Source organism: Anopheles ziemanni, chromosome 2, assembly GCF_943734765.1.
Source record: "Anopheles ziemanni chromosome 2, idAnoZiCoDA_A2_x.2, whole genome shotgun sequence".
NCBI lineage: Eukaryota > Metazoa > Arthropoda > Insecta > Diptera > Culicidae > Anopheles > Anopheles ziemanni.
Genome location: NC_080705.1, coordinates 26,863,800 through 26,888,522, shown reverse-complemented (window position 1 = coordinate 26,888,522; position 24,723 = coordinate 26,863,800). Strand labels below are relative to the sequence as shown.

General features: G+C 45.0%; 2 protein-coding genes across 2 annotated transcripts in view; one reads left to right on the top strand and one right to left on the bottom strand.

Moving 5' to 3' along the window:
* The window catches only part of LOC131293304 (uncharacterized), a 109,974-nt gene that overhangs the window by 56,459 nt on the left and 28,792 nt on the right, over window positions 1–24,723 (bottom strand). The window lies entirely within an intron of this gene.
* Window positions 875–24,577, top strand: LOC131291565 (uncharacterized). Its single transcript, XM_058320729.1, has 12 exons — window positions 875–938; window positions 3,207–3,484; window positions 4,194–4,366; window positions 4,548–4,610; window positions 5,510–5,650; window positions 5,852–5,981; window positions 8,442–8,575; window positions 10,008–10,152; window positions 13,071–13,330; window positions 17,387–17,479; window positions 18,514–18,649; window positions 24,026–24,577. Exons 1-12 carry the CDS (start codon window positions 875–877, stop codon window positions 24,575–24,577), a joined length of 2,169 nt encoding a protein of 722 aa, XP_058176712.1.

The following is a 24,723-nucleotide window of genomic DNA, read 5'->3' as shown; positions in this document are numbered from 1 at the left end:
GACGGATTTGAACAACTTCATCGTTTCACCGAAGGTTGGTCTCACATCTTGGACCGGGAAAGGCAAAGGAAATGGTAAAACCACCAATCCTTCCCCTCCATCCCCTCTTCCCAACCTCTTGTCTCTCCCGTTTCTATGCTTGACGCATGAAAACCGTTTCGCGGTGCAAACTTTACGCACCAACCAATTTTCCGGAGAAAAGTCGTACCCAACGTTCCGCCTAAGGGACAGTTGAGGCCGCGCCCACTGGGAGGGGTGGAATTTTCGCTGTATGGCGGAAAGCAGCGGGTGAGATAAGCGTGTGAAAAGCTTCTGTGAATTATTTCTTCCCTTTGATGTTTTTCCGTGGGAACGATTATTTAATTGTTACCTCATTCGCTCCGGCATGCGGAGGGAAAAGGGGGGCCCATTTTAGGCCGAAGTGTGTTAAGGGTGTGTGCCAGTTCAACCTAACCGACGCAACCAGCTCGGGAGAAATTGTTTCTAAATACACTTATGTGCTCACTTTGCAAAGTTCTACCGCCCGTAGGGAAGTTTTCCATCGTGTTAGCAAAACTTCGCCCCGTAGGCATCGGTGTTTTGCGTTCCAAAAACTTTCCGGTTGACTGCAACAACTCCGCGTGGATTAGACTAACCCTCCGGACGGACCGGTAAGAACTCGCCCCGTAAACTGTTTGTGCCCTAGTCCACTTTATAGGCCGTACGAGGGTGAGACACCCGCTAGCAACGGTTCCGATGCTTACGTGAACACTAATGTGCGACGGTGTGCGCTTGTACGTAATAAAAGTGAATGCATACGTGCATACGTGAGTGAATACGGGAAGCTGTTGGATTAAAACCCTCTTAGCGTTCCGCCGGTGAAGAAAGCTGAAGGATGCCTGGAGTGGTGTTTCTTGTTTGTGTGCCGACAGCAAATTATGAAAGGACGTTAATTAACGGTAAGCAGCGCCGCTTTTCAGGCTCGAGCCTCGTTTCCCATCCAATGCTGTTTGTCTGTCCTGTTTCAAGTGACATTGAAGATCTCTTTTCTCTGTTTTGTTAACGCACGCTTTCGTTTTCTTCTGGACTGGATGAAGTTCTTTTGTTGACCATAGGATTTTCTTTAGAAATTGTTTTACACGTCGAGTATAGGGACGATAAAAACATGATTGTTGTAATTACAACTCACTCAGGTTCGGTTCTAAAAGTTGAACAGTACAATGAATGACAAATTACATGATGTTTTACGTAAATTATACTGATATAAATGCAAACAGTATTGCATAGTCAACTTGACAATATTATTATCAATCCTTTATTACTTTTCCTAACGAAGACATTTTTGTTGTAAGGCAAAATGTTTGCGAGACCACTAACCTTATTTAACCAAGTTCTGAATGTGTTTAATTGAGTGTGTAAGGTTTCCTGCGGCGGAATTTGAAGATAGTGTACAATATGCTATATCGTAGCCTCCTTAGAGCTGTTAATCTTGAATACTACAAGAGGAAGAGACTTCGTCTAATGTTATTAACCGTGTACTGCTTTAATGACGCAGAAATAAAAACCACGTGAAGGTAAAGAGAATTTAAATTAACATCGACAAATTACCATAAACAGTATAGTAGGTAGCCTTTACTGGCATAGGAAAATTAATAAGTTTAAAAATATATCCAAGTATTTAATAATATGTAAGTTTTAAACATGCTGATTGATAACAATGAAATTATATTGAAGTTGTTAAACTGGATTTTCAGTTTCACTAGAAAACTTGGGTTCGAAACAGAATTTTAAAAGGAAAAGAGTGTTACCAATAAAATAAAATATCTTGCACTTGCCGGCCGTCACTATCGATATTTTCCGTACTATCTATCATAAAACAGCGATAATGAACTCACTGCTCTGCAATTCAAAAGTCGAGGCCAGTTGAAAGAAGTCAGTAAAATGTAAAAAAATGTTTCCAACAGAATAAAAGATGTTAAGCTAACGTAGAGTTTGAGCCGGGCTAAAGAAGAAACCAAATTGTGTGCTAAAGGCGCTCGGCTGATTGTGTTTGGCTTTCCCGCTGGCTCGGTGGGTGGAAAAACAAAAATCAACCACCAATCGCGAAGGTAAAGGTGGGCTGGGTTTTCCGAACATTGCGTTGGGGTAGCTTTTTTCCCCCCGCTCTTCATTGTCAGTATAGCCCAAGGAGATTGCTTGGGCAAATATCTTCCGCGTTTTTTTTTCCGGTATGCACAAACGTAGTGCCTTAGTGCCTCCGGTTTAGGGCGTTTTGGTTCCGTTCGGAAGGTTTTAGTTTTTCCGCCCTGGCTTCCACTGGGGATTCTTTTATTGGCCCTGCCAGTGTGGTTTTACAGTGTTCCGTCGGCTGGTTTTCTGGCCGATTCGATTCGTTTTTCATTTGATTCAAAAAGCCTTTCAAATACGCTACTCGACCTGAAACGAAGGCGAATGCACAGAAAAATAGTCCATCAGCGAGGTCCGGTGCATTGGCGCGGAACGAGCCGGATGAAAGAAAGGTCCTCGAGGTTTTTACTTTCCGCGACACGGTGTCCTCTGCGTAGCGGAATTATTCTTTCCATCGCAAACCGGCCTCGAGTAAATGTTTGCAGATGAGTTGGACTTTGGATTGGGATTTTCGGCGAAAGTGCAAGAACGCCACCAGGAAGGAAAAGTAATCTTCCTTTAGCTCACCACCCACGGCAAACCCTTTTTTTCGCGCTGGAACGGTGACATAGCGAATGCAAGTGCATTGAAGGGCGAAATGATATTGTTACCGGAAGCACCCCGTGGAAGAGGGAACGTTGATTGCGAATGCAGCCCGCATTGGCATTTCCGGATCGATGATTTCGGTCGTTAAATTGCTGCCAAGCGAATTCAATCTTTTCTGTTCCAGGTGTGTTTCACTCTTGGATTCCAACAAAATCTTTTGTTCCGGTGTACACTGTTGATTTGTCATTTTTTTTATGCATCAAAGTGGAACTTGTATAAAGCTTTTTTTTAAAAAGAATTATCGTTTTAATGAATTTTTAAAAAGATTTGTATTTTCTTCAGCCGATTGCCAGGATTTCATTTTTTTAAGCTTGTGTATGCTGTTTTGAAACTAGAATAGAGAGATGACCACAATTAACATTCACGTGACTTTATTGGACATCTTTGTTTCTTCTAAATTTAATTTATGCATCCTTGTTATAACTAGACTTTCTCCTGTGTCACTTTACTGGCAGATCTGAACTATGCTGCGAACAATGAACAGCTGCCCCCACCGATCCCAGTCCCCCAACCGCCACCCGTTCCGGGCCGTAATCTTAACATAAATCTCCCGGAAAGTGGCCCCCGTGGAAATGCAACCAGCAATGCAATCCTCCGGCTCGAGGTGGAGCTACGCGACAAACACGCCAGCCCGGGCGCGAACCGACGTGGCGTGAACAAAGCCCGCCCACCGAAGCCACCGAACGTCCAGAGAGGGCCACCGAACGTGGACGGTAGCGTTCCGCTGGAGAAGGTAAGTCCAGTGGGCGGATGGGATAATAGTGACACGGCAGGGCATCAGGCCCCGACTTTGGGCCGCGCGGACGACGGCAAACAAACAGTTTATCAAGCCACTGTTTGCATGACGGTGATGGCTCGGTTCATGCCGTCGGACACAATGACAGTGGCTGCGGGATGGTTTTCCGTGAAAATTCGACCCCCCGACTGGCTGTCCTTCACCGACGGTTCTGGAACGGTGCGCACACAAACACGAAATAAACTCGGCGTAACCGATGGACGGGTGAATATAAAGCGCTTTTGTATTCTCCACTTTTGGAACCATGTTATGGAACGTTCGTTGGTCGTATCTTACAAATTATTGGAAGCATATTGCAAAAATGCTCAGTAAACTACTTGAACGCATGGTTGAGGTTCGGTTGAGATAGTTAATTAAACTGACTTAATTTTTTTTTTTGAACGGTTTGATCATGACTGGTTAAAAATATGCTACAAGTATTTTTGTTAGAAATCATGTGGTTTTGTTATTATCTTTTTTAACATTTGCCCCAGAAAATAATACATTTTTTTTTAAATTAGTTCAGACTTCCTATTTCGCTAATTAGTTCTTATAATTCTCCTGTTCAGCAAAATATTAAAAGTGTCCTTCTTTAGAAACGATCATAAGTCAACAGTAAACGATTGTTTATGACTTCAACATATACATTTAAATCCCTTCTCTCCAGGTGCTCGACGAGCTGCTCAAGAAGCTGGAGGTTGAACGTGTCATCTGGCATCCGGACAAGGAGGGTCAGTATTATCAGGTCGTGTTTCCGCTGGCCGCCGGAGATCCTTGCGAGACGACGCTCCATTGTCTGACGGAGCTTGGGATCGGCGTGAAGCACAACTCGAGCGTCAGGTATGCAAAGCTTAAGATGTGCATTTTACAGAAAGAAACACAAATTGTTTAACTTTTTCTCTTAAAACTGAACCCTTGCTCGATTCTTTTACGGCTCATAATGACCCTGATTATTAAAAAAAACTCTTTCCAAGGTTGCTTAGCAACAATGAGCTAAGCTTTTCGCTCTCTTTTGTTTCAGTGTCCTTCCGTGCAGTGTCAGCTACGACGGCCTAAACGACACCAGTAACGAAGATGAATACGGGTAACGGTTTTCATTTCCGCGTCCGGTTTCCATGTTCATAATTTTCTTTGCGTTCATCTCTGCCATACCTCGTGCTGATGAAGATAACTTGGTATAGAAAACTACCTTTTTTTCTCTCTCTAAACATCAGGATGTTCGGTCTGCCTCTTTTTCTCTCTCAGGCGAAGCGTTTTGTTATGGTAAAGGGGTTTGCAACATTTCCCTTTTCGAGGCCGTATATCTGCATTTGCAGGGTTCCGTTTTTCCCCGTACCTTTTTGCCTTGGCAGTCACATTTTCACTCCACACCGCGGCCAGATGCCAGCCCCGTCGACTCTTTTGTCGGTGTTCATTTGCATAATTTGATTAGGTCCACGTACGCTACGACATGCAGCGTCTTCTGCATCTTCTAGGATGCATTTCCCTTCCCTGGACGAGGGACGGGTTGGGTGTAGTGTGATGAATTCAATTTTCTTTCCACTACTTCCCGGTACGTGGAAAACTTCCAGTGCGAATGCGGTGCGCGTTACAACTTTGGGACGCCAAGTTGGTTCCCTTTCGTCGCACGTTGGCAGGGAATGATAATACAGCTGATACCCGTTGCCACGAACCCCCGGAGGGTTTCTTCCGAGGGCTAATCCACAGTAAGCCCCCTTTTCTTTCACCCTTTTCATTGTCGGCCGGGACCAAGAGGAACAACTTAGTAGTAGACATTTAATTAAACGTTCAACCGTTTGAACGGATTTTAAATATCGCCCCGGAGAAGGGATTAATAGTACGCCGAGTCACTGGACGGTAATTAAATGTCCCGTTTCGTTTGCGTTAAATATTTACCACCATCGTGGTGGCCGCACCCGAAGGCGAAGGTCGATTAACGCTAAATCTTCCAAACGTTTTCCACCGCCTTCACTTCCGATCAAGCGAGGACGCCGAGGAAAGCTCCAAGTGGAACAACTTCGTCGATTCCATCCGGTCGAAGCTAACGGTCAAGCAGGTCGTCGATGGCGTCCGGGCCGGCGGTTCCCTGTCGTTCGACTACTTGCTGCTCATCGTAACGGCGGAGTAAGTAAAGTTTGGGTGGGTTGGAAAAAAAAACCTTCCCTTCCTCGCTCTCGCCGGAATCGGTTTGGAAAATCATCCATCCGTTGGTCCTTCAGGCAAACGGCAAATTGGCTTCCCTCGGAAGGCTAATGGTGATTTTTAAGCTATGACTGCACTTCATCATGGATGATGGCTCGTTTTTTGTACCGCTTCATTTTGCAGCTCGCTGGCTGCCCTCGGACTGGTGGAGAATAACGCCCCGAACATTGTGGCCGCAATGTTGGTTTCGCCGCTGATGGGTCCGGTTATGTCGATTACCTTCGGCACGATCATCGCCGACCGCGAGCTTGTGGTAAGTGGTTGCTCATGGAATGGTGGCGAGTATCGCATTAAACATCCGCTTTATAGCATTTGCAGGTAGCGAAATATTGGAATTTCCATTCCTTTAGCCGTTTTTCTTTTACGGCAATAAAATATTATTCTCTATTCTTCAGTTTTTCTTAATGTGATACTTCTTAGATACGGAAATTTAAAGTTTTAATTTTAATTTCAATACTATCACTTAAATTTAAATAAAATTTGAAATAAGTTTAAAGTTTTCTAAAAAATGTTGCAATAAAAAAACGTGAACCGAAAGATTTATTTCCCATAAAATTCATGGTCATCCTTGAACAACACTCGTATAAAATTTGAATAATGTTGCCAACTATTCCACTCGAAGAAACTGTTAAAATAGCAACGTACTCACAGAGGGATAAACCTACAGGTTTCTCATTCGTTCAAGTTGCTACAGACTCTTTTCATCAAGTAAAAGTCTATACGACTTTTTTTCTCAAAAAAAAAAAAAAAATAGATCTATTGACTCACCACGAATGTATCCCTCTTAGTTCGTTGCTGTAGTCAGGGTTTCGGAACACTCATCGGGCGCTTTATCGTGAAGTAAAAGTTCACATTAATAAAGCACACTGTGGTGGGCCAACGATGCTCATCGGCAGAAGCCAGTGAGCGAAGGAAACAAGAGAAAAGAAAAACGTAAACCAAAAAATGTGGAAAGAAAATAAACCGAACAAATAATCTACACAAGCATCGGTGCGGTTCTCAGGTGTTTTCAGCCGATGAAAATTTAAATTAAAACATTTTCATTCAACTCCAAAAAAGCCGAACCGACGGCAGCGGGAAAAACTGGCTCCCGGCGCTTGCGGTGAGCGAGTAGTTTAAAAATTAATTGCCACAGGGTTTTCACTTCGCTCAGGCATTTTTCCGTTTTTTTTTGTTTTTGCTGTTTGGTGCTTTCTGCATCGTACAAGTTATGTGGTTGGCCACCACGGGATCGAGAGTTTTAGGGAGAACCGCGCAGGCCGCGCATTCCTTCCATTGCTATTCGCCCAACACAGCTTCGCTATTTTTGCGGTATTTTTGCGGGCCAAAAAGTTGCTGACCGCCGGCGGGGCGTTTGATGGCGATATGATTGTAGAGTCATTAAATGATTGTATAGTTGTTTTATTGATGCTACCAGTCTCGTGCGGGGTGAAAGAGTTGATGGAGTTACGAAGCTCAGTTTCGGTTCGGTTCGGTGGGAGTTAAAACTTTCAATTTGAATTTAACGGTGCTACAAACAGGAGGAGCAACTTTTGTGATGCTTGTTTAAATTCATATTATTGCCTTATCTTTATGAAAGCAATCGATACTGTGGCATTTCAATTTTTTCAAGTGCTATTTTTATACTAACCTGTTTTTGTGACGCTTAGTATTGTATAAAGGAAAACTACATGCACTTTTATGTTCATGTGGAGTATTGTGTATAATGATAATGTACTAGAAATTTTCTCGATATATATCGTTATCTTTATCCGTATTTTTGTGTGTATTACATTTCCTTCTTTCGACAAAAACGATAGCATATTTTCAACCATATTAAAAGAAATTTATCTTTCTTTCAATTCTTCTTTTTAAAGAAGTTTTCAAAGTTTGAGTTATTTATTATTTTTTTAGGGTTGTAATAGTGAGGTTTAACATTCCAATATCCATTTTGTTGGCTTTTTCCTCCATCCACTGGATGTTTGTAATCCGAATTTACCTTTCTTTCAATTCTTCTTTTTAAAGAAGTTTTCAAAATATTTATTTATTTTTTAGGGTTGTAATACCTTTCAAGTGAGGTTTAACATTCCAATATCGCATTTGTTAGCTTTTTCCTGGACTTGTTTGTAAGCCATCCACTGAGCTTTAAGTGTCGAGTAGGCAAAACCGTACTATATTTCATTCGATTTCACGAATCACTGCCGAATACCGGATTCCAACGGTGTTGCCTACGTGATGGACAATGGAAAATCGATCGGGGCAGAACTATCCATTGGAAAACGGTGGAAACAAAAAAACACACGATCCGGAAAGTGCAATCACCCGTAGCACCGGTCGGGTCACGTGCTATTGTTTGAAAAGTCGATGAAAAATGGCGAGATAAGACTGGCGGGCAAATAAATAAAGGAAACAAGGATCATCATCGTTCACCCCCACCGAATGTGCCTCGGTGATTAATGCCACCCCAACACTCCCCCTGGCACAGAGTATTCACACATGTGTATTCGGCCGTCGTACGTCGGTTCGGGTTTGGGGGAGGGTTTTGGGTTGAAATATTTACAGCCCTGTAGGCCCCCGGGCCCTGTGCTTGCTAATTGATACTCTGACCGGGGCGTTTTTATTTGCGTTTCCCGCTTCCCGGGCGCCGGATGATACGCCGGCGCACACATTTTCGCTACTGCTGTTTACCGTTCAACTGAAATTCTTCGACCCGTTTCCCGATTTTCTTCCACAGAAGGTGGGCTTCACGGCGCTGGCGCTCGGTATGTTCATCTCGATCGTGTTTGGATTCATTTTCGGGCTCATTCTCGGCACGACGGAGATGCCCTGGGGATTCGGCGATTTTCCCACGGAAGAGATGAAGGGACGGTAGGTTTGTGCATGTTCTGGTGTTTGTTTACCTTGTGTGCTTCTTGGTTTTTGTTTTGCTTTGAGTTGAAAAATGTTGTGCTTCAATCTGGTTGTGTAAAGCACGGTAATGAATTACAAATTCATCGGTACACAAATAAGCTTCCGCGATACGGTGCGTATGCAATGGAAATAAATAGACAAAAACGAAGCCTCCGAAGACGAAAAATACACCGTAACATATCGCTTACGATTGACTGTTTGGTGTGCCCGGCATGCTCCTGCCAAATCGGGGAGAAAATGCTGGAAAAACATCCATTCCCGATGGGAATGTTTTTGAATAAATTAATTAAAAGAAAATACTTTACACGGGCAACATCGGTGTTTGTTGGGCGATGGGAAAATCCACCTACAATTTTTGTTTTGAGAAAAATTTGCTTTGTTCTTTCTTACCATTTTGTTTTTGTTTAGTTCCAATCAAAAACGAATGCCAGCTTAATGGACGCCAAAAAACGGGCGGAAATGAACGGAACGCCATCTTTGTGCGGGCTTTCCTGTTGGTTTGCATTGGTTATGAATTTGGCAATACCTGCCCTCCACTTGCGGAGAATGTGGAAATGAACCTGAAATAGTAGAGGATTCCCTAAAGTGGTTCGTTGGTATTTTCTGGCTGAATGGAAAATAAATACACAAAAAATGCCTCATGATATTTCCACCCACCGGGATTCCCTCCGTTGTTTTTGGTATAGCAATGTTGGATTGGATTAAAATAAGCCATTACAACGTAACGTCACGTTCTCCGTTAAGCTGTGGTTAGAAGAGGTTAGCAAAACTACATAGCATTGAATTTCAAATGGTTTACAGAGACTACTGGTTTGAAAAACATATTTGAACAAAAATCGGTTGATTGAGCAAACTATGGCCTGGCTCTGCATTGAACACGTTCCAAAATTCAGGAATGCTTTAGATGTGGTCAGACAAGTTCACTTCTATCTCACGTTTTATTCAAATACCAGAGATTTTTGCTTCGCTTGTGATCATCTGTTTGAACAGGGGCAAAATAAACGTTCGTTCAAAAGAATGCCCGAGCAGGTCGAGAGCTCAGCAACAAGTAGTTTGGTGTTTTCATGGTAGAATTGAAAAATACCTTCGATTATTACCGCAAGTTCTTGCCGTTTGCCAAATTCGGCTTTTCTATTCATTTGTGATGTTTTGTGTTCAACTAGGATTTACTTTGTATAGTACATAGCAAGCACTTTTATAGGAAAATTATTCAGGTAGAATGTTTTGTTATTCTTTGCTTTGTGCTATGGAGAGTAGTTGCTTAAAGCAACTGTAAGGTGTGAGTGTTAAAATATTCGTAACTGAAATTGAGCCAAACGGATAGCCTCTATCCGAATGTTTACTCTAATTAACTTTCCTTCTGTGTTTGTTTGTCCTTTTTCATCCCCAGTGGCAACGCACGGTCCCTCTGGATGGGAATTCTCTGGGCGCTGACTTCCGGCAGTGGTGTGGCGGTGGCGCTGCTCCAGGGTTCGGCCGGACCATTGATAGGTGTTGCAATTTCCGCCTCCTTGCTTCCACCGGTCGTTAACTGTGTAAGTACGCACGAAGGGTTACGAACCAAACCTCTCACTCAGGGAAATCCAGGTAGGCTTCGATTCTCACTAGCTCGTAATGCTTTGAAACCATTTCTGAAATAACTTTCCGTTTAGTCCGGAGTTATTTCGAACCCCAACAACTGCTACCATGTGCTAGTAATCGGCCGCATTATAATGATGCTCACACACCGGTTCCGGTTCAAACATGTGTCGAAAGTGCACGGCTGGTCGATTGCATATGGCCGAAGCATACCGAAGGTTTTCACTGAAGTTTACTGGACCTGAACCGGAATTTGGGACTCACAGGAGCGAACCACCGTGGGCAGTTTGGATAATGTTGTAAATCCTCGCACCAGAGGTGTGCAAAATTCGATGGAACAGACCATTCGATGCATCCTGCCATGTGCAATTACGGACAATACAACTTTCGGGAGTGGGCGAAAGCCTGGCGTCGCGATTATTGTGTAAGCCGAGGGATAACAGAAGGTTATACAGGAATGCCATGATTATCTGGAAGTGGCGAATAGAGTGAGAATATTTTCTAAAGCCCAAAGTCGACCAATGGCATAGAATGAGCATCGAGGTTTTAGTAGACCTATAGAGGATTATGAGATTTTCACACACCAAAAATAATGTTTATTGGTTGTTTTTCCAGCTCGTTGCCATACTTTGTTTCGATGAAACCAATTTGTTCACATAACATTTTTTGAAAAAATTCTCAAAGATACTAATATGATATTGGAAGCAGATTTAGGAAAAAAATAATTCTACAACATTACAATTTGGCCCGAGTCGTTTCATCAGCATGGACATGAAGTCACACTCACTTAAAACCACTTACCGAGCGAATCTCCCATCGGAGTTTTCTAATTGTCAACCTATAAAATTGTCCCCAACTGTCCCGGGCCGGAATCGAAACGGCAAAGTTGAACCGTTTGCGAACGAACGATTTGCGTTTCATTGCTTCTTCCTTACGGCGGGAATATTTCATGCACAACCCCCTCTTTCCCCTCCAACCCCTTATCGACCGCCTTTTGTCCTTACCCCTCGGGGGAGCAAAATGTAACCATTGTCAACTTTTCACCAAATGATCCTTTCCGGGACATAGCCGACGGGGAAAAGTGAGAGACGATTCAAAATCGATCCATTTGCGTGCCGGCCGACCTTTAACGGGTTTTTTTTTCTTGTCAGCTGGCTGGCCGGCCAACATTGGACTGAGGCGTTTGAGGGAGTGTGGAAAAAGTGTGGACAGGCGGAAGCAATTATACAGAAATCATTGCAATAAAAGGGCCAGCGCGAAATATTACGATCCTCGAGCACCCCATTACAGTGGGCTTTCCCGGGGCCGGGTGAAAAGTTTTACGTTCCCTCTCATTCACACCCCTACCCACCCTCGTCAAGGTCTGTCTTGGGGCATTCGGCACGCTTTAAACTCGAAGAAATTGCGAAAAGATGCCTCCGGGTGTGCTGAAGGCGCCGCGTGAAAACGGAAAATATCGACCAGATACCGGTCCCTCAGCTAGATAGGCTTGCGCGTGGCTTTTTCCGGTTCATTTTTTGCTGCTTAGTCATGATGACCACCCGAGAGCCATTTCGCAACGGGAGCATTTGGTTTTATTTCCTCATTTTAATAGCCCTTTCTAAGCTTTTTCCCGGCATGGGCTCGGCTTCTTCGTACTACTTCTGCGTTGAAAGAATCGAGAGCTTTCGGTGGCTTAACGGAACGTGGTTTTCCGAGCACATCCGGACAACGAACGTCCGATCCGAATGACTTCCGGCTGATGAACATCGTCTTTACCATCAGTTTCATCATCTCCATCATCATCATCATCAGCACCGTTCGCGCGATATCGATAGGCCATTAGAGACGATGAAAACTGTAGCTTCCCGCCAGGGAAACCGTTGACGTAAAGCCTCGGACCTCGAAAAACTCCGAACGACAAACCCCTGTCCGATCTGCGATAACGTCACCCGGACGAACGGGTTGAACGGGGTTCGCTTCCTGGACGCTTCCGACGCTTGTTGAAAGACTTTTCACCAGCCATGTCTCAACAATAGGGCTGATGGACAACGGCTCGGGAATTTCGGAAGTACACGAGAGCGAATGTTTGCGCATGATGTTAGTGTTGATGCCGGACCCTTCCCTGTCCACCTCGGGATGGCGTGCCTCAGATCAGGAAACAACGGCCCCACCAGATGCGTATGGTTTTCGGCCAAGGAACATTAACTTTATGACCATAGTTTTGTGCCCAACCTTCTCCCACCATCCGGGTTGACGTATGCTTTTTCCGCGCCATCTTGTCCCGGCCGTCGTCGTCGTCGTCGTCGTCGTGTCGTAAAGTTTTACGGCGTGTTAACCCAAGCACGCCAAGAGACCCCACGCGCTGGAGTGTGTTTGAGTGAAAAATTGACAAGTTCAGCGGATGCGGATGCGGAGGATTAGGGCCGTTGTTGTACGCCAAGGCTCGTCTAGCTTGTAGACGGAGCATGTCTATGCAGCGTGGCGTGATGCGCTGTTGTGGGGAAGTTTTAGGGGTTAGTGAAGTTGTTTTCGATAAACGGAAGCCCGAGAGTGATGTTTACTACGTGTTGTGGTGGGATGTTTGTTGACCGCCTTCGCTGGCGTTGAAGTTGTTGATGGGGATGCTTGTTTATGGCCTACTAGATACTAGCTGCATTTAATGAGAATATTTTCGAGCCATATTAAAATCATAACTCAATGGAAGTGAATGGTTTTTGTAATAGACTAACACTAGGAAAATCGAATGTAAACTGAAATCTTCTAAATAATTATTTACTTTTACCCCCAACCCTTCTTTTTTACTAAGGTACCAATCTACAAGTTTTTATTAATTCCGTCCAATTTAACCCCAAACGAAACAATTCCTTCCTTTCATCCCACCCCATGCTTGCAGGGTCTGTTCTGGGCGCTGGCCTGCATCTGGCTCATCTACGAGGACATCAAGATGCCGCACCTCAAGGGCGAGCTGTACAGCGGCAACTCGAGCTACGAATTCATCTACACCAATTACATCCCGACCGAGTTTCTAATTAACGGCATCGTTTCCGGTCTGCTGACGGTGATCAACGTTATTTGCATCTTCATTACCGCCATCATCGTGCTGAAGATTAAGGAGGTGGCCGCCCCGTACACCTCCAGCCCGGATCTGCGCAGGTAAGGGACGAACGGGGACGGGGTGACACAATTGCCAAATCAATTTGATGGTGTTTTTTACATCCTCTCCTTCTTCTTCTTCTTCGGTCGATATGCTTTCCGCCGCCATTTGGATGACAAATAATTATCCACCCTTTGGGGCGATGTTTAACTTTGCCTGTGTGATAATGTGTTCTTTTTCTCAGGCCCGGAAAAGACAAACGAAAAGGAATGTTTCTCGCTCGGTAAAAGTTGCCTGTTTTATCCGTATTATCCTTGGATCAATGCTGGCTAAGGTACGGGCAAATTCTCGTTGCTTGTGTTTACTCAGCTGATTCCGATTTTAATTCGTTTACTTTGGAGTTTACTTTTATGCAGATCGTTTGTCTTTCGCCTCCCATAGGCTTATTGAATTCCGTAACACCATAATCTTTTAATTACACGTGATTTTTCAACAAATTTTGTGTAGTTAAATGTTCTTCCACACAGTAAAATATCTTAAACAATTTTCAAGAACTTTTTTTTATGCGGGAATGTTTTATTAAGAATAATAGTGTGGATATTTTCACTCCCGCCGAACAAACCGTGCAGTTTGTTTCGCTGAAAGCATTCCCACACCCAATGAACCATCTCGATCGGACAACCGGACAGTGGACATTGCTTTGATCGAAGCACGCACCAGTGACGAAGTGTGAAAACGATTTTGCAAAAGTGTCTAGCATCGGATCAGCGTTTTATGCGTGGTGGTCTTTCCTTCAATGTAACGTTTAACGTGCCGTACAGCGAACAAAAGGGAGTGCAAGCACTGGGTGAACCGTGGCACCTGTCCATTTGTTTAATGGTCCAAACCCAAGTGCCCGTACAACACAGAACCGGTGGTCGAACTGGGTGTGAAAAACTAACCTTGAGGATAGTCCCACGGAAGAAAAAAATGTTGGAAAGCAAAAAAAAAAGGAAAACCAAACTAATGGAGGGCACCATAATTGGCTCGACAAAATGCGCGACCCTGAATGCGTTAGTCAATGCGCACCACCGGCCCGGGGAACCGCTTCAGGTTATTCGTACTATTCGATGAACTGGAGTATTTTTCCGTTTCAGAATAGTAAAAAAAAATCTTTCTAGGGTAGGTATTGCACTTCGCTGTGCATTCTGCAGCTCATCCATTTTCCCTGGAGTGTTGGAAATTGAAATTTGTTGGGACACCATTCGGGGAGCTTTTTTTTCACTCTCACACACACACACCGATCAGATTAAGCATACCCGATGATTGCTTTTCCTAATGGTGCCCGTTAGTTTAGTTGGCAAATTCAATTTCTAGGTAAATTCACTTTCCAATGCCTCTGGGAGGACCAGCGCACCAACAGCATGAAAAAGGTGTAACAAAGAATGGATACCCATCATCATCATCATCATCCGCGGGGTTGGAAACTCATCATCGGCGAACGGAGTAGTTTGAATTGTGTTTCAGACTAACCGAAAAAGAAGCTATAGAAAAATAACGTCCGCAATTATTTACGAGCACAATAATTGCTCGTAATAGTGGCAGATTGAATTGGAAAAAAATAAAATAAACATAGTTCCCGTCAGAGGCACCCTTCAAAAAAAAAAAAAAACAAACAAACAAACAAACAATTCGCACAATCCTGTTTATCGTGGTGAGATTATGGTATAAGACCGCCAACCAGAGAACCGGTATGGCTCACGGCATTTGCAAACGGATAGAGGAAAAGGGGTTCCTACTCCTCCGCGCCAAACAACAGTGTATTTGTTGTGTGGTCGTGTTTTTCAACTTTATTTTATTTTTAACTCCCTTGTACGCCCAGATAAGCCATAATGGCGATCCTTTCCACCAGCATCGAGCAAAACGCGCCGATGGACGTCAAGTGGGCAAGTTAGTTGTAGCTTTTAAGCATATGTTTGCGGTGCGGTACGTAACGCGAAGTATGCTTTCCTTTTTCCTGCACCGTTTCGTTTGTTTAGGTTTATGCAGAGCGTGGGTGAAACTAAACAACAAAACAAAAAACCGCTCGGTTTATATTTTCATTGTGGTAGAATGCGGTTGCCATGTGCTTTCCGGCTCCATTTTAACTCATCTGGCGTGTTTTTGTTGTCCAATCCACTTGACGGTGCATGGAATGGTTTAATGTGATGAATTTTATATTTAGTTCCTGTTTAACTTGGGACAAAAAATGATTTATGGTGCATTAAACAAGTGCAAATCGTGCTTGAAATTATGATCGTTTGGAAATTCAATTAAAAGTGTTATTTACGTTCAAATCAAAACTAATTATTTTTACATCAGAACGTCTCGAAATATTTTAATTAATCACATCACAAACAAATAGCTTCTATAATCGCCACCAGGAGTATGTCTTTCTGGAACACTCCAAGGCGCTTCGAGCCCGTTTGATAGACAAGTAAGGGGTGTTTACTTTGGCTCGTCCTATGTCTTCATTAGCCCTGGCCTTGGGTGTGATATCACTCTCCATTCGCAGCAGCGCGTGGGAGCTATAAATAATACTTAACCACCACTTGAACGCCCAGTGCATTTATCAACCGGTCACAACCCCCGGGAAAGTCTGTGGGAAAACCCACCCCGGACACAGAGTCCAACCCGGAAACCGGCAGGAAGTCACGCATGGCGTACCACCCGTTGGATAAAAGGAGCTTCGCTACAAATCGATACGGGCCGGAAATGAGACACTAGTCGACAGTTGATTTTTGCTGCACACACTCTGGTGATGTTTTTCTTCCACGTTTCCGGTACTACTAAGCAGCAACGGGGTCGGCAAGCATGCAAAGGGCAAGTGAAAAACGGTTTCCCATTTCCCGAGTGGAGCTTTTTCCCAATTTTCTCCTCCCCCGGGAGCGTTTCGCTAACGGCGAGTTCCGGGCACGGGCGGGGAAAATCTCCATAATCAACCAGATTAGAACTTATCGCTGGGAAGACTTTCTTTCTCACTCGCTTTCCAGGGTAGGTCCATCCCACCGGAGCACGGCATTGTTTTACGCCGTGCGGGAGTTTTCCCTCGCCAAGAGCAAAAGAAAATAATAGGTAACAGGGCGAGGGAAATGAGCAAAACCCGCGCGTTGAAACGCTGAAGTGGGAGCTGGTTTGACATGTTTATGAAACCGTTGGCCAACCGTACTTCGGGGCTAGCGTTGGTTTTGGGTAGAGGGAAATGAAACGATTCTTAAAATAAGACACCCAAAAGAAACAGCCGAAGGTAGACTCCATCGTGGACAGAGCAGCATCCTGACGTCAGTGTGCCGTTACTTGCAGACATCGAGTCGAGTCCTCCCGCCCTTTCAAGTTCGCCCTGTGTGACTCTGTCCTGCTTTTGTATTCACCTTTCGCGATTACCCATTCCACGGCCACTTTCGACCCTCCGACCTCCGTCCATTCGTTCTGGGTTGGTTTTTTGGTAAACCCACCCACAATGGATACACTTTCGGTGGTCACATAACGCGCGCGAAATTACCGCGCGTTTCGTTTTTCGTTAAACTTTCATATTTATGACGTTTCCCCGAACGGATGTCAAGGCTTATGAGTGAGCCGGTTCCGGGAAGGCACGAGCAGAGGCAGTAATTTAGCTGTAGGCCGTTTGAATAAATTTCAAATGTTCTTGCGTGTTTGTTTCGTTTGTCCAGGTTTGCCTGAAGGTTCACCCTTGAAGGGGACGCGTTTGCTAGGAAGTGTACAATCTAATAAACTTCCCGACTTTCCGCGAGGGCAAGACCCATGGATCGGGTATAGATTTCCACCATAAACAAAAACCACACAGCTAGGGAAAGGTGTTTCCCTCGGTGTGATACTTTAGTTCCATTCACTTTGATAAACAGACTTTTTCCAGCGAAATGGGGAAATTTATCTTCTTTTCTCAAGCTGGAATGAACCTACAAAAAAATAAGATGTATTGTCTTTCTTCGTACACAAGCAGGTGACGCATTCACACAGAGGGAATTTTTTTCAAATTTTCTCGCCAGTTTTATGTTTGATTATTTTAACAAATTCGTTTACTCCACACTCTATTATTTTCCACATTTTCAATACTATTTCCTGATCCTTCGTTGCAGATTCTGGGAAACGGATATTCGTACGGCTCGTACGGCGAACCGGACCACCATTCGTCGGAATCGCGGTGGCGGTGAAGCAGACATAATGTCCACGTAAGTAATCAAACGAAGTGAGCTTTCAAAACCAAATCCTCGAACATTTTTCATCATCATCATCATTTTCCGTGGTCGATAACGATGGTTTCCGAAGAAGCGATCGCTCTCGAACAAACTTTTGTCGACAAATAAAAATTGTTTTCAACTGCTGCAAGCGCATCGGTTCGATCGATCGAACTCGTTGTTGGGAAAAATTGTATTTTAAACACTTCCCAGCACCCAGAAACCCTTGACAACTGCTTGAAAAGTGGCTCGAGCAGAAAACATAGATAAAGGGAGAATGAAAGAGCAAAAAAAAAAAACTGAGAGTTGGAGTGGCGCGAAAAGTTTTTAAACGCTTTCCGTTGCGAACCGTTCCGAACCATCTTCGTGCGGCACAAAATACAAAATGGAGAAAACATATTTTTCTAAAAGCTACCAGAACCGAGAGGTGCGCGCGAACCCGAGAGTTGCATGAAGGCGGAAAATCTCTCACGGCAGTTTTTTTTTTGGTTTCCACCAGCGCCTTTCGATGATGGAAAAGTGCTCCATATGTCTCGGTTCACTCTCGGAAAATTCGCGCCCCCTCGACGCTTTCCAGTGGGTGGGCTGGAAAGCGATAAAAAAGTTACGACAGCCCGAGGAGTCATATTTGAAAAGTTAATAAATATTTGCAATTGCCAACTACATTCCACGACCGTACCACCGCCCGTTTTTCCACCCAACCCCGTCCCATCGTTCGCTTCGGGTGGGTGGGGAAATAGAAATCAATTTTTCTGCCAATTTTATGAACGTTGGAAACGGTGGTCAAAGTATCAACTTCAACGTTAAAAAAAAAACAGTTCTGGGACGAAAACCAGAAAGCTAGTGAGTTGAAAAGTTGAAGTTATTTTTCGGTTCGATCTTTCGACGAGGTGCGCCGAACCCAGCTGGTCCGTTTTATCTTCATTTTGGCTCATTTTCCGAACATTTTGTGTGGCTCTTTTAGCTTCTCCTGGCACCTGCCTTCTAGCTTCTGATCTTGTCCGTTATAATATTTCACTCGCCAACAGCTACGCCGAGCTGGAGAACGATCCCAAGGCAAGGAATCTGGAGAATGCACTGGAGCAGGCCCTGAAGGAAGCCGTCGACGATGACACCTATCGAAAGGTCAAGCGGATGAGCTATTCCAGCAATGCGGCCAGCGAGGTAAGTCCAGTCCCACCTGTCACTCCCAGGCCGGGTCCGCTACCGGGAATGTTCGGGCTAAGGGGGATCGATTTCGGGGACAAAAAAAAATCCCCCAGCACGACGAACTGCAGCGATCCACTGCCACCGTCCACGGCCACCTCTTCGAACCTCAATGGGGTCCAGGTGGTGAGTGGACAATAAATTCCAAAGTTTCCCCGGTCGGCGTTTTTCCCAAGCGCCAGGCGGCAAACGGGGAAGAATGTTTCAGGTCCGTGACCCACCGTCCGGGAGCTCGGGGTAGAGGTTGTCGTTCGATCCGATCGAGTGCCGATACTTGGACGGCTCGGTTCGGGATCTGCAGTGGAAAGATTTATCGACGAGCGTTGCGACGGTCCCGATAGGAGCTCGGGTGGAACCTCTGGCTGAGGCATCGTCATGACGTGCGGGTGATTAAGGTTACGCTACGGTCCGAGTGTCCTTGGCCCATCTGGGTATTATTCCTTGTGCCGTCGGTGTCGCATTTTATTGATGATGCACACTCCCGACTCCCTCTCGAAGGATGTTTCGTAGTTTTATTCCGTCGCCTAAAACTTGTTACACGTAAAAAATGAAGTGAAAATTAACTTTATCATACAGTAAACTACCGCTGCCGAAAAGCGCACCAAACCCGTACACTCCCGGCCGAGGATAACATGTTTAGCCCCGGGGCATTAAATCAACCCAGCCACCGGAAGTGGAAGTGCAAATTCTATTATGCCACAATCAACCGAGCTGCGAGCACCGAGGGACCTAGAACCGCCCTCAAGATATCCTCCACCCTCCGGCCACGAGAACGAAGGGCAAAAACGAATGAGCAACATGAGATCCGGATGAGGGGAAAAAAAAGAAACCGGACGGAAACCGAACTGTTCTTCTGGGGGGCTCGAGCCCGATAGTGCCGTAACACGACATGGTTATGCTGGTCATGCTTCCGGCCACCACCACGAAACGATCCACATCAGCGTGCGGGATTCTTTTTCTGCACGACGTGCTTCCTCTCGTCCTCTCCTTTCTTCCCCCATCGTGCTCTTCAAATCGGCCTTACCCGGAACGATTGGCATTAAACTGGGCACTTCAGCTGTACAAATGATCGTCTAAAACCTGAGCTCGCTCAATTGTTTGTGTTGTTTCACTCCGGCGTGTTCTCGTGCCGTCTTGCTCGCTCGACGATTCGGTCGGTTGGATGGCGTGTTCTTCACTTTTCAGGCACGCGCGAGGGGAGCCTTGCGCCCGCGGGAGGGAGGAGACTGGCGTGATTTATGCTGTGCTCGGGCCGCGGAAAATTGCCCCAAACAAAAGGGGTTCATGTTAGCTCCGTTTGTCATTTTTCATGCTTTTCACTTTTGTCTGATAAACGTTGATTTCTGCGCTTCGGTGTGCGTTTATTTATTTTCCCCCTATTTTTCCCCCTCGCCAACAGCCTGCTAGGATCCTTCGTTCGTTCGCCCGTTTGTTTGTCTGGTTGTTTGTGTTGAGTACATTGTTACTTACGATGCGAGCAGATGTGGAAGCATAAGTCAAGTTACACCGACCGGCTGGCTTGCCGGCTGGCTAGCTGGACACACCGGGTCCGGCTGAGCGGACGTGCCATGGCGTACGGTTGCATGTTTGCGAAAGCACTCTGGAGGAAACGCCAGAAAAACGCTTCGCTCGCTCGACTTGAATGGCCCCGGGGAGCTCACCGGCCACCGACGTTTGTCGTCGTTGCCGTTGTCGTTGTCGACACGGAAGGACACATTCGGTGGAAAATGAAACCATCGAGACCATTGAGATTGGAAACTTGAGTGGCAGCAACGCGTTGGAAGAATACGACGAGACATCCTTGGGCAAATTGGCAAACAATTATTTATGTGTGTTCGGTACTCTTGTTTGTGTGTTTAATGAAAATCGCCCTTCTTAACCAAGCGTCGAGAACTAGATTATGTATGAAACTTTGCAGGAGTTAATTATTCAATATTGTGTTCTCAAAACGATAATCGCTAAGTAAACTAAAGTAAATGCAAAATTGTATAACAATATCCAAAGTCCTGTAGTAACTGCTGTTTTCCAAAGTCCTGTAGTAACTGCTTGCACAAAACATAATTTACATGTTTACGCTGTGCAGGCCGAACTGCATGCACTGACGACGAGTCCACTTTCGCAAGTTGACTATTTAGCGAGTAAGTTTACCGGAAAACATTGATTGTAGAATGCGGTGGTGCAGCGTGTTATCTTGCACCGGGAAAAGGTTCTCAAGGAAACCCTTCCTAAGGTCCAGCTATATTAAGGGGTGGAACCATTTTTCCTTGTTCCTTTTCCCGTGGGCAAAGGATATGAGTGGATATTTTAACTACTCTGTATTTTCCCTATCCCTGCTACACGCTTCCTTTAGGAAACAAAGAAAGCTTTTTAACGTTCGTTATCCTTTTTATTTTATCTATTTTTATTCAGCAAACATGTACGCCGTAAGTTTTGGGTGAAGTTTTACAGTTTTCTGCCGGTAGCTCGCATGAATCTCGGTTATTCCGGTAAACTAGGTTCTACTTGCGCTTCGGTGTGGTTCCTTCTGCCTTAACCAAACACTGCTATGCATAACAAAATAAAAAAAAAGAAAATAGTGAAGCTTGTCTGGGAATAATAATGAGCTGAAACAGCGGAACTTGTCTTGTCGTTCGTCCTGACCCGCTCCGAGCACAATGTAAGCGCAATATTCATACGCTCCAGTGCGAAGCATTTCTCTATATCGTTTCTCAAGTTTATTTTTTCTTATGTCTTGCATGTGTGTGCTAAATGTCTGCTGTACGCTAAAGAATCTGACACATGCTCTCGCGGCGCATTGTTTTATTCCGTGGGTGAAGTGACACAAACGGTTTTCTCGTTGTGGAACAATATTTGACAGCGAACGCTAAGCCAACCAGAGACGGGCGCTAGGATAATATTCAAAAAATCCGCCCCTTCCGCCGGCGGCTCGGAAGCTTGGAACACATTGTGGCGGGTTTTATGTTTTTTTTAGTTCCACTGGTTTGTATCTAATTTTATTCGTTTTGTGCCGTTCAAGACGGGTTTTGCGATGACATATGATTTATGGTGATATGTTTAAAAGTGCGCGAAATTTGCTACTTTCTTGTAAACGAAATCAAGCAGCGACGCGCGACATTTTGGATTAGGGAAAAAGAAAAGCAAAACAATAACACTCAGCAAACGGTCGGCAACAAACACATGGAAGCGTGCGAAAACGGTTCCAAATTCATTCAACCGTCACGAGCGGGCGACGTTGCGTCCGCAAAAAATTTAAGCCGTTTACTTATGTAGACTTTGAACTCTGAAAAAAAAAAATCGTGGGAAAAGTGTGGAAAAGTTGCTCTCCTGACAGCAGCCGCAGGTTGGTTTTTGGGTTCGGAGCGAGATTCACAATCGTAACCCTTCGCAGACCGCCGGCGCCCGAAGTTCAGCAACATTGTTAACCATTTATTCTCGCTCCGATGGCGCTCCGATGCTGTCACGTGACAGTATTACTGACGTGCGTCGTCGTTTTTCGACGGGAAATAATGCAGGGTAATGCCTGGCAGCTAAAGTACGCCAAACGTTACACATGCGTGTCCATCGGAGTGTGGGAGTCGGGGGAAAAAAAGGGGCGCGGACGGCGCGTGAACACGAAATGTTGGACAGGTTTATGTCACGTGTCGTCTGCTATGTTCCTGTATCATTTTGGGGGTCGCGTTCGCTTGATGACGGCACCGCGAAAAGGGTCGCGAATGACACTTTTCAAAACACTACTATAAGTTCGTGCGTAGCTTCACGAGTTGATTGTTTCGTTCAAACTGTCCTCGGCCTCGGTGTTGCTCAGTCACGTTTCAATATTTGACTGAGCATTTAAGTATCAGCACTAGCCGGGAGGGGGAAAAGGTGTAACAATGTGTTACATTGTGTACAAATAGAATCAATCCGGTCATTAATTGAAATACTCTTCTTCAAACAAATATTTTACTGATGCGTTAATTCATACGCATTAAAGTATGAAACTTAACACCAGTTGTTTATCAGCTCAAAATTAATTACACCTGTCAGCGTGGTTCAGTGGAATGCAGTAAAACAAAACATAACATACCTATTTATGCCTTAATTAGATTCTTGGTAAAAATAAAACATGATATCGATGCCACCCTGACAGGCTGAAAACAATGATATTATTTTAATTGTTTTTAACCGTCACTCTTTCTCTCATTAATTTGCAACATCCCAATCAATCAAGGCAACCATTCCACTATTCAAAGGCTTTTTTATTTGACAAATGCAGTCAACTGCAGCAGGTCTCGGGCCCATTCAACCTTCTCCATTTAGCAATTAATTTTGCACTTTGTTTCGGATCAGATTGGAGAGAAAGAGAGCAAGAGGGAGCTAGGGATGCAACCCGTTGGCTGCGTTACTTAATTATCGTCTTTCTGTTGCAAAATGGGTACAAATGGGTTTAATTCAATGCTTGTCGTTCATGTTGTTCCCAGTTCTTGGAAATACGGCCTGAAATATGTGGTACGAATGATGTCTTGTATTACGCAGGCCATTCGAAATCGCTCAACCGATGGGAGAATATGAGTGAGTTTGATTTCAAATGTTGTTTGTTTCATTACATTTTCCATTATATGTATTTCGTTTTACTGAAGATGACCGGCATCGGGTGTGCCTTCAAAGCGGGTATAATTAAGTCGAGACTCCGGTGAAATTTAATTAGGATCCCATTCACCGGCAGAGCCCGAGGGCAGTGTCAAGCACAAATTTCCATTTTCTATTCGAAACACGGAATAGAAACCGGGGGGGGCCCACAAACAGGTCTTCGGGTGAGAAAGGGGGATCCCTTTTTCGAACGCTGGTCATCGGAACCATCTGTCCACTTGTCCACTGCGACCGTATTTGGGATGGTGAGCAGGTCAGTTAGGTACGGTCGTAGGTTGATTAGAGTTAGAAAACCTCGATCGATACTGTTTGGGGGTCGCCGTGATGACACGCGCCAAGCGTGAATTGGAATTAATTGAACCCGAACCGGAACCTCCTCTCGCCATCGTTTGGTCACGCACGTGGCTTCCAGATTTGGTGAAGCGTGCCGATAGCTCATCAATAACTTTTCACAAATGATATAATTCAAAGTGACGATGAAGGTGCGAGAGTGGATCCGGAGTTTTCACCGGGAAAAGCAAATTTGATGAATTCATTCGCAAGGACACTTTTGCATCCGCCTGTGGGATTGGCGAAAATCAATTTAGGATTATTGATTTTGAAACGGACGACTAACAAATGTTTGCACTAATTTGTGGACAAGTGGAAAACTGGGTTAAACCAGTTAGAATAATCATCGACTTTTCTCTCTCCATCTCTCCCCAGATCGGTGACCGCTTGTTCGGACATGGTGCGGGTTCTGGTGCACAAGGAATGTCGAGCACCGGTGGTCAGATTGGAAATCCGATGGCCAACCACCGCAGCTCCGGTCCGAGGTCGGCTGCCGACCTGAAGCTGTTGGAAAAACTCGTCACCTCGCTGCTGGAGACTCACAACAGCCAGGGAGCCGAAGGGGCCGGTGGACGTGGTGGTGATGGAGTCAACCGAAGCGGATCCGTGCTTGGACGTTTTCGGCCAATGTCACGCTCCTTCCGTACAACGAACTCGCTGAGAAGACGCACCGAAGGCACCGGAGCTAGTGTGAACGGAAATTCCCAGGCCGGGACGGCGGCGAGCGGCTCGGAAGCGATGCCCACGATTCAGGAATCGAGTACCGATCGGAACAGCGACCGAGGGCGCCGCAACTCGTGGAACGAGCGGGCCGGCAACGTGAGACGTGTGCTCAACACGATTGCTAATGCACCGCAACGGTTTAGCCAATCGTTGGCGCAGGACAACGAGGAAGAGCGCAGCAATTTAACGCAAAACATTCTTTAAACAGTATACTGTAAAGCTCCAAGCTAACGATACTAATTATCTAATGAAGGAAGGCACCTCATACGAAAAAAAAACATCTAATCAAATTTCTAAAACATGTAGAAAGAGAATAAATATTTCTAACAGCTTTAGCTATTTCTTCTCCA